The sequence below is a fragment of the Antrostomus carolinensis genome, unplaced genomic scaffold, assembly GCF_000700745.2.
Source record: "Antrostomus carolinensis isolate BGI_N321 unplaced genomic scaffold, ASM70074v2 scaffold12884, whole genome shotgun sequence".
Taxonomy (NCBI): domain Eukaryota; kingdom Metazoa; phylum Chordata; class Aves; order Caprimulgiformes; family Caprimulgidae; genus Antrostomus; species Antrostomus carolinensis.
In genome coordinates, this window is record NW_010312894.1 from 53,947 (window position 1) to 66,774 (window position 12,828).

At 37.0% G+C, this 12,828-nt stretch overlaps 1 protein-coding gene across 1 annotated transcript in view; it reads left to right on the forward strand.

Moving 5' to 3' along the window:
* Positions 1–12,166, forward strand: part of LOC104524324 (vitellogenin-1) — a 43,982-nt gene extending 31,816 nt beyond the window's left edge. Inside the window, exons 27-36 of the mRNA XM_010167157.1 lie at positions 1,064–1,270; positions 2,317–2,459; positions 2,970–3,108; positions 4,312–4,447; positions 5,160–5,346; positions 5,771–5,868; positions 6,490–6,584; positions 7,281–7,440; positions 8,645–8,806; positions 11,854–12,166. Coding sequence (XP_010165459.1) covers positions 1,064–1,270; positions 2,317–2,459; positions 2,970–3,108; positions 4,312–4,447; positions 5,160–5,346; positions 5,771–5,868; positions 6,490–6,584; positions 7,281–7,440; positions 8,645–8,806; positions 11,854–11,972 — 1,446 coding nt within the window. The 3' untranslated portion in view covers positions 11,973–12,166. The remainder of the gene's footprint in view (positions 1–1,063; positions 1,271–2,316; positions 2,460–2,969; positions 3,109–4,311; positions 4,448–5,159; positions 5,347–5,770; positions 5,869–6,489; positions 6,585–7,280; positions 7,441–8,644; positions 8,807–11,853) is intronic.
* The last annotated feature ends 662 nt before the right edge of the window (positions 12,167–12,828 follow it).

A 12,828-nucleotide genomic window follows, 5' to 3' on the forward strand; every position in this document is an offset into this window, starting at 1 on the left:
GCAGTACAAACAAGCAGGAACTGCAGATGTGGTGGCACTCTGACCAGCTGAGGAGGTTAGATTCAGGAGGTGCACTGCAAGTGAAGTTTGCAAATGGAAAGTCAAAGTTTGTTGAGATATTTTCACCCCATGAAAATATTTTTTCTAAATTCCCTTGGCTTTAAGGATTTCTTTGATGGTTTAGGGGATATATTTTCCTTCATTTCTAAAGGTGTTTGCAGTACATGACAGCCTGGATTGGGAAATTATAAAAATTGAAGGGAATGGTGTTGTAAGTTAAAGGGGAAATAATTTTCTTTTTCCTGTGAAAGCCCAAAATGCAAAATAAATTGCATTAAGGTAAAAATGAGGAGGAAATAAATGGGTTTTATTTAAGGATTTTTTTTTTTTTTAATTTAAGTCCGCCTAATCATTTTTAAATGTAGACCTGAGGTCATGAGTGCCTTCAGAGCATAACTAAAATCAGACTCTCCATGGTCATTACTGATTAGTTAATGTAAAGTCCCATTAAGCACAGATCTTCTTTATCTTTATTACACACTTAGTAATCTTTATTACACACTTAATATTCTATAATTGTACTAAGTAGAGGTATCTACATAACAATAGAACAAACAGCTCTGCAAATGAAGGCAATGTCTATGGGAACTCTGCTACTAAAAAGGATTTCAAAATAATCAATTGATTTGAAGGAGCTGTAGTATAGCAAAATATGTTGTAAGTGTGTAACTGCTATAGAAGACATTGAGTACATATTGTAGGCAGCTATTTGACATATTAAAATAATGCACAAAATCTTACTAAGTGCATAAAGATAGTTTGGAAGAGTCTTGGATCCACATCAAAACAATCACAGCTTTGAAAATACCTGGTGGTAATGAAACAACCAAGATTGCAACCAAATTTATTCTTCAGTATTGCAGATATAGAAATGCATACCACAAACTAAACTGATGAAGGACAAGAGCTGCTTCCTGCTATAAATGCACATAGACTGGACTGTCGGTTCTCCAGAGAATACACAGAAATACTTAAGCACAGATGGTTGGGGGTTGTTTTTCAGCGCAACTTCCTGGGAGATGTAATTCCACCTGGCATTACGATTGTGGCACAGGCAGTAAGGAGTGACAACAGAAATCAAGGTTATCAAGCTACAACATATGTTCATTCTGATGCTGCCAAAGTTGATGTGCAACTAGTTGTGGTTCAGCTGGCTGAAACCAATTGGAAAGCATGTGCTGATGCTGTAATACTGCCTCTGAAAGCACAGGTAAGCACACAAGCAGCTTTGCCCAGAGAGACATCTAAAAAGCCCGGAGTTCTTTAAATAAGCACAGGGTGTCTGCTGATTAGGAGAACCAAACAAGAAAATCATACATATTTTGAAATGTTTCACAAAGTTTGTGAAATTTCAGAAAACGTTCCTATCTTTCACCATTCTTTTCAATTAAAAATAAAAAATAATTTAAAAAATCAGACATTTCAATATATATTTTTTGCCAGATTTTGACTTTCAAGACATATCAAAACATGGCTGGTAGAAGTATAAAAAATGTTTGAAAAATTGACTGCCTCAATACTGTCTATTTATTATTTGCTCTACTATGAGTTTGCTTGTCTGGAAATCTGGTTATTTTTCTCTATATAATTCATTTCAGAAAGCTCAGCTCAAATGCATTTGAAATATTTTATTTCTTAGGATTTACATGAAAAGATGGAAAAAGTAAAGTTGGGTAATGGGATGATGCCTGAGACAGCAAACAAATGAAGTTACAGGTCTTTTCTTTTTTCACATCTCCCTGTGCTGCGCTTCCCATGTGTCTTTTAATGCAATAGGTCTTTGTGTAACAATTTACAAAGCTCTGCTTTTCACAGCTGCAATTAACAAATTCATCATGATACTGCAGTACTGGAAAAAGTGGGTTGGGATTCAACCCAAAAGGTGTTGGGAAGGCCAATACAAATTATAGTGCAGTTGTCTTCTAGGAAAAAATACATATTGATTTTGAAGTTACTAAGTCAAAGGAAGTCTCAGGAAATTATGACAAAACTGATGTTTTAGGGGTTACTTTGAGACAGGAACATGTACATGTAGTTCTCCACAACCTAGCAAACTTTCTTTCCACTATACCTCAGATTTTTCCAGATGTAACAAAAATTTCTCTGTCAGCCTGTTTAGAGGAAAAGAAAGACTTGGAAACATTAAGGATCAATGTAAAGTTTCAGGAAAGAAGACAAACTTAGATTTTTAAATGGTCAAGGGTGCTTCTGTGATTCTTTTATGAAATTTGGGTGACTGTTTACCTGTTTGTAAAGGCCAGACTGAGATGGGGCAAGGAGTGCCGGGACTACAGGATAGCAGCCACAGCTACCACAGGCCAGCTGGCGAGGAAGCCGGCTGTGCAGCTGAAGGTGCAATGGGGAAACCTTCCAGCCTGGATAAAAAAGACAAGCACAGCGTATGTAATTTGCTCTTTCCTAAACTGATATTTTGCCTTTCTTACCCCATTTGACTTTATAAAAACACTGAAAGAATTAGATTAAATTTTTCAACTCAAACATTTTTGAGGGTTTTTTGGATGGAAAACACAAGTTCAATAGCACAAAAGGATTTTGTGAATGTGTCCTACTTTCTCAGCATGTTTCATATTAAAAGATATGCCCCAAATATTTAAAAACTTGACATGCTTAATTTCCTATTTTATATTAAATGATTTGATATTTCAGTTCAAAATGCCTTTTTGTTTTGAAATGTTCTTCTATTCAGTCTCCAAAAATACCCAGTTAAAATGAGCAAAATAAAACCAATGTGTTTCCTCTGATAAAATCAACCATTTAATTTGACTCAAAGTATTATTTCTTTGACTTTTCAATTCTTCCTGATTTTTCAGAACTGCCAGTAATCCTCATCTTTCCATGTCTAACTTTTGCTCATGCGCCTGAGTTTGTCACATCTTGTTTATCCCTAGGTTCATGCAATACGTTCCTGGTGCAGCACTCGTGTTGGGCTTCTCAGAGGCACATCAGAGAAATCCATCTCATGAATTTATAGTAAGGGTAGCTGCAACATCTCCACGAACAATTGATGCAGTAATTAAAGCTCCTGGGGTAAGTGACAGTTTTCATTTTCCTTTTCTTTACCTTGAATGGATTTTCAACTACTAACATTTTTATATTTAATGTAAAGAAAAAAACCCAAAACATTCCGTTTTAGAGGAGCTGCTATATACCTGACTATGTTGCATGGGTCTTGAAATACATACAAGAGTATTCTTGATTTTATGCTGCTTTGGTGCAATATAGCAAAAAATTGAAAATCAAACTCTGTAGTCAGATACCTCATTTCCATGCTGAGAAAAGCAGTTAGGTCCAAATTGTCTCAAGTATTACTGCTCTACACTCACACCTTTATTCATTTTACCCAGTATTGCACTAGTTGTGTGAGGTGTAAAGGGTTCTGAAAGCAGATAATAGAGGCCTTGAGAACATCATGCACTTTGTTGCAACCATGTACAGCATCAATCTTTATTGGGACTCAAGTCCCACATCTGCAGTAACCATGCTCGATGGGACAGGTCTGAGCAAGTTATGACAGCCACAAATACAACTCTGCCTTAACCAAACTGGAGCGGTTAGTTACACTCTCAGAGCAGCTTGCACAGGCTGGATTTGCAGAATCCCACTGATTAATTGGTCTTTGTCCACAAAATCCCTATGGACTGCTTTGAAAATTTTCCCCTATGGATCTCTGGCAAATTAATAACAACTAGCTATTCATACACAGAGAAATCAGTGTGTCTTTAACCTTCCATGGTGCTTCAGTACTGCAGGATCTTTAATATATGATAATGAAGAAATAGGCACACTAGGCACTAATTTGATTCTCTTGGTAAATGTAATTTGTAGCTACAGTGAGGGAGCTTACTCCAGTGCTCATCATGCCAGTTTTCACCCCGTAATGGATGCTGTTCACTTTTCCAGCTATATTCATCAACTTAGTTACTTAAGTTGTTATCTTATTTTTTAAGAAGTCACTTAATTATCACTTGAACTTCATCTATGTTGGTTACTTTCCAATGTCCTTAACAATTTCTCAAGAAGTTAAGAAGTGTGACTAGAAGAGAAAAAAATTATATCTCACAAAAGTTTAAAGTTTGGGTGCATCCTGGAGAGATTAACTCAACTGCAATTGTATAAATGCATCTTCAATATTCTTTTTTTTTCAATATAAGTCTCTTTTTTTGTTTGCAGTCATATCTTGAGTAATATGTTTCAATTTATCTTAATGTATTTTCACTTCTGCTTTTTCAGGTAACACTTTACTGTCAGGCACTCCGGATGCCATTCACTCTGCCCTTAGGCCCATCTCCAACTTATGAGACTCGAGATATCACTGCCTGGAATTTATTACCTGAAATAGTTTCGCAAATAGCACAAGAAGATCAATGTAAATACTACTTATATGGTTGTCTCATGAATAAGCAATATTTGTAGATCTGTTCTCTGCCATGACTGGGCCTTGCCTTTCCTTGTAGTGGTCGTATAGGGAAGCATGGCATCTCTAACCCCACTTTCTAAACAGCTCATTCCTTCCCTTAGAAGAATGTTTGTTGACAAGTGAATGAAGAGACTTCAAACTAATGTAAATATTCAGAGTTCAGGAATCACTCCTCTGCAAGTCCTAGAGGCTGTCTTTTTGCCACTTCTAAGAAGGTGCCATCTCTGCATTGAGAAGCATTGGATGATGGGTACAAGACAGATTGTGTATTTTCTGCGCTGTTTATTCTCTTGAAAAAGCAGTCATGAGTCTTAGCTGGCTGGTGCCTAGCACTTCTGTGGGAAATGTGAACTACTTTTTATCATGGTTACTATCTTTAGTTTCTCAATAATTTTGTACATTTTAGTCCCTGTTAGCTTGAGTTTTGTGTTTAGCATGTAATCGAAACCAACACTAGTATAGTCTATATCTGGTAGCTATTCCGTAGTGACATCCTGTCATTACAGACTCTGGCAGCATTGAAAGCTTCTGCCAAGGAGATGTTGAAGTTTCTTTCCTGTTTGCTGGCTAGTTCAGTCTCACAGAGGTGTCCTTCAATACTTCACAGCAGCATAGATGCCATTGTCACATCTGCCACTTCTTTTCTGGTTTTGTTTTGCAGCCACATGTGAAGTCAGCGAGGGAGATTTCAAAACATTCGATCACGTGAGCCGTACATATTCTTTCAATAAAAGCTGCAACCTGATAGTGGCCCAGGATTGTACTGAACACCCAAAATTCATCATTACTACAAGAAAGGTTGATCCTCAGTCTTTCTCAAGAGAGGTTCACATAAATACAACCTCAGTGTAAGTGTGGTTTATCCTGAGGGCTCAGGAATTAGGTATAAAGTTTCAGGGAGTTAGTCTGGGGATGGGAGAAGTCTAGCTCCTAGGTGAAACTGGTTTGCAATCAGATATTTGGGGAAAGATGGGATTTCCATGAGGAATCCTCATCTGAGACTCTTTTTGGTTTAGTTGCTCTTGTCTTCAATTTCACAGCCACTATTATCTGATAGTCTCTTCATTAAGTCCACATGCTGTCTTTTCTTTAAAGGTTGAATGTCAAAACCCAATGTCCCAATAAATTTTGCATTTTGGAAAGAAAGCAGCTCATTCATTCATTCAAAATTCAGATGTTCAAACTGCTTCTTTACTAGCTTTGGTCACAAATTTCTCTACCTTTCACATTTTTAATTAAACACTAGTTTCTTCTTTTTTTCTGTTTCTGAAGGAACATCACAATCTGTCCTGCCACAAATTCATCTCTCCTTGTGGCATACAATGAAGAACCAGTTTTATCACACACTGGAGTTTCTGAGTATGAAAAAGGTAAGCTGTGATACCCACTTTTCAAGGGCTGACCTGGAAACTAAATATCTTCAATGTGTTGTTATAAATTCCACAGAAAAATCTCAATGTGAAAAAACCCACAAGTGGGATTAATTCAAAGAAAAAATAGAGCATTTACTTTCTTAAGATTTATATTGACTTACATTCCTGTTTTCTACAGTATATACATTCTTACTTTCTCCCAGCATAGTTGACAGGTAAATAAAGCTCTTTCTTATATATATGGTATGTCCAGGTTGGTGATTGTTTAGAAAAAAAGTGTTTGTTATAGTCACAGTTAGATGCTTTGGTTCAGATATTTAGCTGGAGCACCACAAATGTCATTATCATTTTGAGGCTTAGCAGACTGGATACAAGAGTCAGTTCCAACTACAGGGAACAGCAGTAGAATATTTTTACAAATAAAGAGATAATTTCTTCTACTTTTGCTTTCTCTTTCCACAAAAAAAAAAAATAAATAAAAAAAAATCCAGCAGTAGTGCAATAGCAGCAAAATTATCATTGTGAAGGAAAATGCATTATGGTATATTTTGTGCTACTCAGTTTGTCCATTAATTTGAAGTTAAGCAGATCATCTTATGATTCACTATCTTTTTACAGACAATGTTAAAGTTTATAAAAATGGAACAACAGTTATTGTGGAAGCTCCAGCACATGGACTGAAGAATGTGACTTTTGATGGTGTGATCCTTAAGGTATTTGGCTTACTTTCAAGATTAGTAGAATCATAGAATCCCTGGTTGGAAAAGACCTTTGAGATCATCGAGTCCAACTGTACCTGTCCACTACTAAACCATATCTCCGAGCACCCCATCTAGCTGTCTTTTTGGACACCTCCAGGGATGGTGACTCAAGCACTTCTCTAGGCAGCACATTTCATTGCTTGATAACCCTTTCAGTGAAGTACTTCCTGACATCCAAGCTATACCTCCCCTGGTGTAACTTAAGGCCATTTCCTCTTGTTCTATCACTAGTTACCTGGGAGAAAATGTACATACCTGCCTTGCTACTACTTCCTTTCAGGTAGTTGTAGACAGCAATTAGGTCTCCCCTCAGCCTTCTCTTCTGCAGACTAAACAACCCCAGTTCCCTCAGCCACTCTTCATAAGACTTGTTCTCCGGCCCCTTCACCAGCTTTCTTGCCCTTCTCTGGACACGCTCCAGTGCCTCAACGTCCTTCTTGTAGTGAGGGGCCCAAGACTGGACACAGTATTCAAGGTGCAGCCTCACCAAGGCTGAGTACAGGGGAAGGATGACTTCTCTGGTCCTGCTGGCCATGCTGTTTCTGGTACAAGCCAGGATGCCGTTGGCTACTTTCTTTCTGTTTAGTATCTTGGCAATGTAACAGCCCAACACTTCAGTATTCACTACAGAGATGTGCTATTTTATAGCTTACTGTTGCTTCATGGATGAGAGGAAAGACCTGTGGAGTTTGTGGAAATAATGACAGAGAAAAGCACAATGAACTCCTAATGCCAAATCATAAGCTGGCACACAGCTGTTCTGCTTTTGTTCATTCATGGATTTTGCTAGAAGAAACTTGCTCTGGTGGTGAGTAGATCTGAAAACAATTTATGCTTTGGGAGAATACAATTTCACTTTTCCTCTTCCAATAGCTAGCAATTCTTTTTATTTTTTTTTTTTTTAAGCAGGAGATATCTTTTACTTAGAAAAGACAATAGCAATATATATCCATTTTAAATTAATTAACCACTGACTGTTTAAAACACTGTGAATCTAGAGAATATATACTACAGCAAAAGTCTTTATTTCATGTGTAGTTCAGTGTTAAATAATTGATTCTGCTATAATTTCTTACACTGAGTAGCTTTTTTCTTGGAGAGGCAAAATCAGGCCTAATCTTGCTCCTACTGAAGTAAGTATGATTTTTACCACTAAATCAAAGCATTTTCAGCTGTTGTCTGCAGACTTAATTTAATCAAACAAGTGGCAGGCTGTGAATGCAGTGTCAGATCTTAAGTTTATGTAAATTTTCAGAATGCACAAAATTTCATTTTTGTTCTGCACCATCTGAGGATGCAATCTCAGGGAAATATTTAGAAATACCCCTAAAGTAAAAGAGCTTCCAGCTCACATGTATCTGGAAAAAGAATTATGGTCTCCCATAACATCAATACAGTTTTGTTCTGTAGGTTTCCATTTACCTTAGACCTGAGATAACTTTATTGAAGTTAATGGTTGTTTTCTCCTTGACTTCAGTGGCAGCAGAATTGTACTTATCTGCGTGTCAGGAAACGGAGTCATAGCCGGGATCCTGTTAACTTACATTATACCTTTCTAGTGAGATAATTGCAGCATTATAAAAATAATCCAATACAAAAATTATCCTTGATGTTATTATATAAAAGCTGCCTCTTTTTTTATCCATTCAGTACAGTTGACATTTTTCCTAATGCAATGAAGTAGCCATTGTGCTTACAGTATCTATTCTTAATAGCTTTTAGACATGAGAGGTTATTTTCTGTGTATTATGTAGTTCTAAAAAACTGGGTATACATGATCCCATTTGGGTTATATTGTGCAATTAGATTTTTAAAATAGCTCCCCTTTTAGACTCTTTCCTCTATCCCCCAACTTATTATCATCCTATCTCAATAACCTCACTACTGTGAAAATGGTTTGTCAGGCACCTGTGTTTTAATAAAAGCTGAAGAGAAAATACGGACCTTTATTATTGCAAGGATCGATTGGGATTTATTGCTACAATTTTAACTACCTTTCCTTTCCCTCTTAGGGTGCAAACTGCAGCGCAGTTATGTGAAGCTGAATCGAAATCCTACTATTGATGGAGAGGAATCTACGTGCTACTCTGTTGACCCAGTACTGAAATGTATGAAAGACTGTACTCCAATCGAAAAAACCTCAGTTAAGGTTGGCTTCCACTGTTTCCCAAAAGGTATGATATTTTTCTCTCTCTGTGTCATGTACTGTAGGAGCTCTGTCAGAGCACTCAAAAGAACAAAACACAGCACAGCCAGGCACAGACCTGTATTGCTCCAGCTCCTCTCTGAGCTGATGGTTTTAATCCCATTAGTATTTGTTATAACCACTGACAGTACTGGCCAGCTAAAAGCTAGTTCAGATGATGGCAGGTAGCATCATTGGAGAAAAACATTTGAGGTGGTAAAAGGGGCAGCAGTGATCAATAAAAATTTTTTCACGTTTTCAGGATCTTCATAAAGTTGAGATAAGCAACACTGAGTCATTTTATGGACATTACAGCCTGCAATTTTGTGTAGACCAGGGCAAGGAAGGCAATTGAAAGTCAGTCAAGTAGTGTGACATGACTGCTGTGATTAGTCTGCCATGCTATGCCACTGTGCAATACATCAGCAAAAAAATACATTGGTGAAGTGTTCTCTAGATTGTTCAAAAAAAATGGCTCAATTTTGAAGGTATTTTATACACACATACTCATGCCCCAGATTTTTAAAAATACCAGTCTTTTTTCTCCTTTCACTTGTACCAATTTGTCAGGGATGTGATGCATTGTCTAACACAGGTTCACACTGAAGTTATATAAGCGTGAGAGGAGAATCTAACATGGAACCTACAGATATTTCTGGTGCATTTTTTAATTCTTTTAAAGAATTCTTAAAGAAAAAAGATTTCTAAATCTTTTAATTAATTACACGGCACATATATATACACATAGGTTAGAGGGAAACCTACCATTAGGGAGTATCTATCAAAGTGGTCTGTGTTAGTCATTGTTTGCCAAATCCATTCTTAGCTGGAATAATCCAGTGTAGTTTCACTGAAGCCGGTGGACCCCTGCGTGGAGTAATACCGGAGAGGAATAGAGTATTTTATGTCTGATTTTAAAAAACATCTGTGTAGAACTTTGCACTTTGCTCATGTTATTAATAACTGCAATGTGCTGAATCAACCCATAAAAGCAATGACTATCTTTCTGTAATAGTCAACCATCTACAACAGCCTATTCAACAAGTAGCACAGAGAGAGTGCTAATAGTTTTCTGATGACTCCCTGAGATGTGAATAGATGCATTATTTTATGAAAAGAAAAACCCACCCTCCTCAAGAACACCTTCCAAAATCTTGTCATATCCACATTTCACAGATTTCTTTTGTGTGTCCAAGTCTATATTTCTGAAATGTTATCACTCCAGGCCACTCACTGCCTCAGAATATTAGGCTGTAATAAAGCTGTCTCATTCTCTCACGAAAATGTGTAAGAAAAGAGGAAAATCACAAAAAAAGGATATGTTAGTTGTCGCAGCCATTGCTGCGTTTACAGCAACTGCAGGCTTCTCTGGTTCACTTACTGAACCAGAGACTGGCAAGTCTGCTAGCAGCACTCCTAAGCAAGGGCTTTTTTAATTTATTTATCCTGAGGAGAGGAGGAGGCGGGGGGGGAAAAGGAGGAGGAAGACAAGAAGGAGGAGGACGAGAAGGAAGAGGAAGGAAAAAGATGCCATCTGTGGGGGTTTTTTTAGCAAGATGATTGCTTTTCCTCAGGCTAAGGATCAATAGGAATATAAGGCCAGCCCTTAAAAACTGTTCTTTTTCTTTCTGTGTTCAATGACTTGGAGAAGCAGCAGAAACAAAATCCTCGTCTTTCTCAAGCTAGGAGCACGTATTTGCCTACATTGGACAGAGACCTTTTCTCAGCTCTTTATATGAGAACTCAGACCTAATAGTCTGCTGTTTCAAAGGACCCCATCACTGCCACTAGCAGAGCGAGTATGAAATGAAGTACATGGATGCGGAATTTCCCCTGTTGTTCTCAGATCAGTGAGACTATAGTTTTAGGATCTTGACTGAAGCAGACATTACTCCAAGTTTAAATCCCCATATTGCTTTACATTTCAAACATGCCACAAGCCCTACCCATAGGGATCATAGTTACTCAGCCATGATCCAGTTTGCCAAGGGAACTATTTCCTACATAGCTTTGAATGTGATCAGACTCACAGTGTGCTCAAGAGTAAGAGACATAATAAGAATTAAAGTATATAAAAAACAAAACTCAGACATTTTATAACATTTCTCATTTCACAGCTTGAAAATATATTATATTTTTAAAAATCATCTCCAGCACCTTTCTGGGAAATATTTATTACCCAATTTATTATGCAAATCCTGTGCTTCATGTTGGACAGTAATTTAGCCAAGGAGAGTGTTAGCATTTCAGGAGATAAGTGACTAATACAACCTGAACCCATACAGTGGTCTCCAGATTTCTCTGTGTTGAGATATGGCATTTTATAAATGTGTTGTCCAACTAAGGGATAAAACAAATGGAGGTAAAATTATGAAAGCTTTACTCCTCATTACACAAACTTAATCTAAATGGATGTCCTAATATTCTTCCAGATGCAATGATAAACCTCCAACTAGCTAAGAATATTTATTGGGAGGATGAATATCATTATTCCAGTTAGATTATTTCAGCATTAAGGGATATGGCTTTTTCAAGCTGCTGTTGATAAAGCAGTGTGTTAAGGTTAATACTGCAACTGACAATGCTCTGCCAGATTTCACAATATATGGGAAACTTTAATTAGAAGTTTATGAACCTCTGAAAATTCTCCAAAGGGCTTATCCTTCAGAATGAACTTTGACAAATAGTCAGCTGAAATATGCAGCAATATGCAGCACTAACATAAAAAGAGATTGCTGATGTGTATTGGTACGTGGCGGTCTTACATTGACGGTGGCTACCTCCAGCACTTTTACAGCCTCCTTCTTGTTGTCTTTGTGCTTCATGAAATGTTATTCATTTTGGTTTTTGGGAAGTATTATAGTAATTATATCATGGATGAAAATCCAGCTCCAAGTCAATGAGTCAGTTAGATGTCAGTTGTGGGGGCAGGATTTCATTTTTTACTTGATGAGGGAGTTGGCAGCCATCAAAACAGTATTTCCTTGAAATGTGTTAATTTGATTGATGTTAACAATGGCTTCACTCTTCTGACAGATACTGCTGTAAGCCTGCTGGAATGGCAGAGAAGCAGAGATAAGAAATCTGCATCTGAGGATGTTGTGGAGTCTGTGGATGCAGACGTTGATTGTACCTGCACTGGTGACTGTAGTTAAGCTAAATGCTTTAGGGTTGTGCTATAGGCATACTGTAAAAATAATTGAATAGCTGGACAGATAAAAAGTGAACACAATAGCTGTAGTAAAATATTAAGAAATGTGCTTGAAGAAAATAAGCCTACTGCATTGCATCCAAAGTCAAATGCATTATGTACAGTCTGCACTGCTTAGTAAATATGTTGTTCATTAAACAAGTATTCATGTGGTCTCTCTCTTTATTTTTCCCTATCAACAAAACAATCAGACCAACTATAATATTATCCAGAAATTCTGCTTCCTTTTATCTGAGATATAATTACAGCAGTCCTCTCTTACGTTTACTAGGATGAAAGGAAAACATGATTACGGCTACTGCTAACATTCCATTGTGCAAAGAATTTCATATTTAGCATACTAAAGACACAGTAAGCATTTGTTTTCTTTTATATTTTCTGGTAAAGAGCAAAGTCTGTTCTTGGAACCATTCTGCAAAAAATACATTTTATTCCCAGCAAGACCATTAGCCTTAGTACATTCTACAAAGGAATGAATTGGACTGCTAGACTCCCACTGTAGCTTTCCAGAGAGCTATAGTGTGTGACACAGTCCCCATTTTCATTTAAATTTCAATGGATGTGCTGTTGCTTCATGAGCTAAAAGCATAAATAGAACTTTTTTTATTTGGTTTACCATCTCCTATTGTATATCTATGAAAATGATGCCTTCAAAAACTTCAGGGAACAATAATACATCATGTATCATTCTGAATACTCCAAAAAAGTAATATATAGAAAAATATGTAAGATCAATAGCATCATAAAGCTAAAATAAAGTAGAAGCAGGACAGTTAGATTGTGTTTAAGCAGTGAAATGT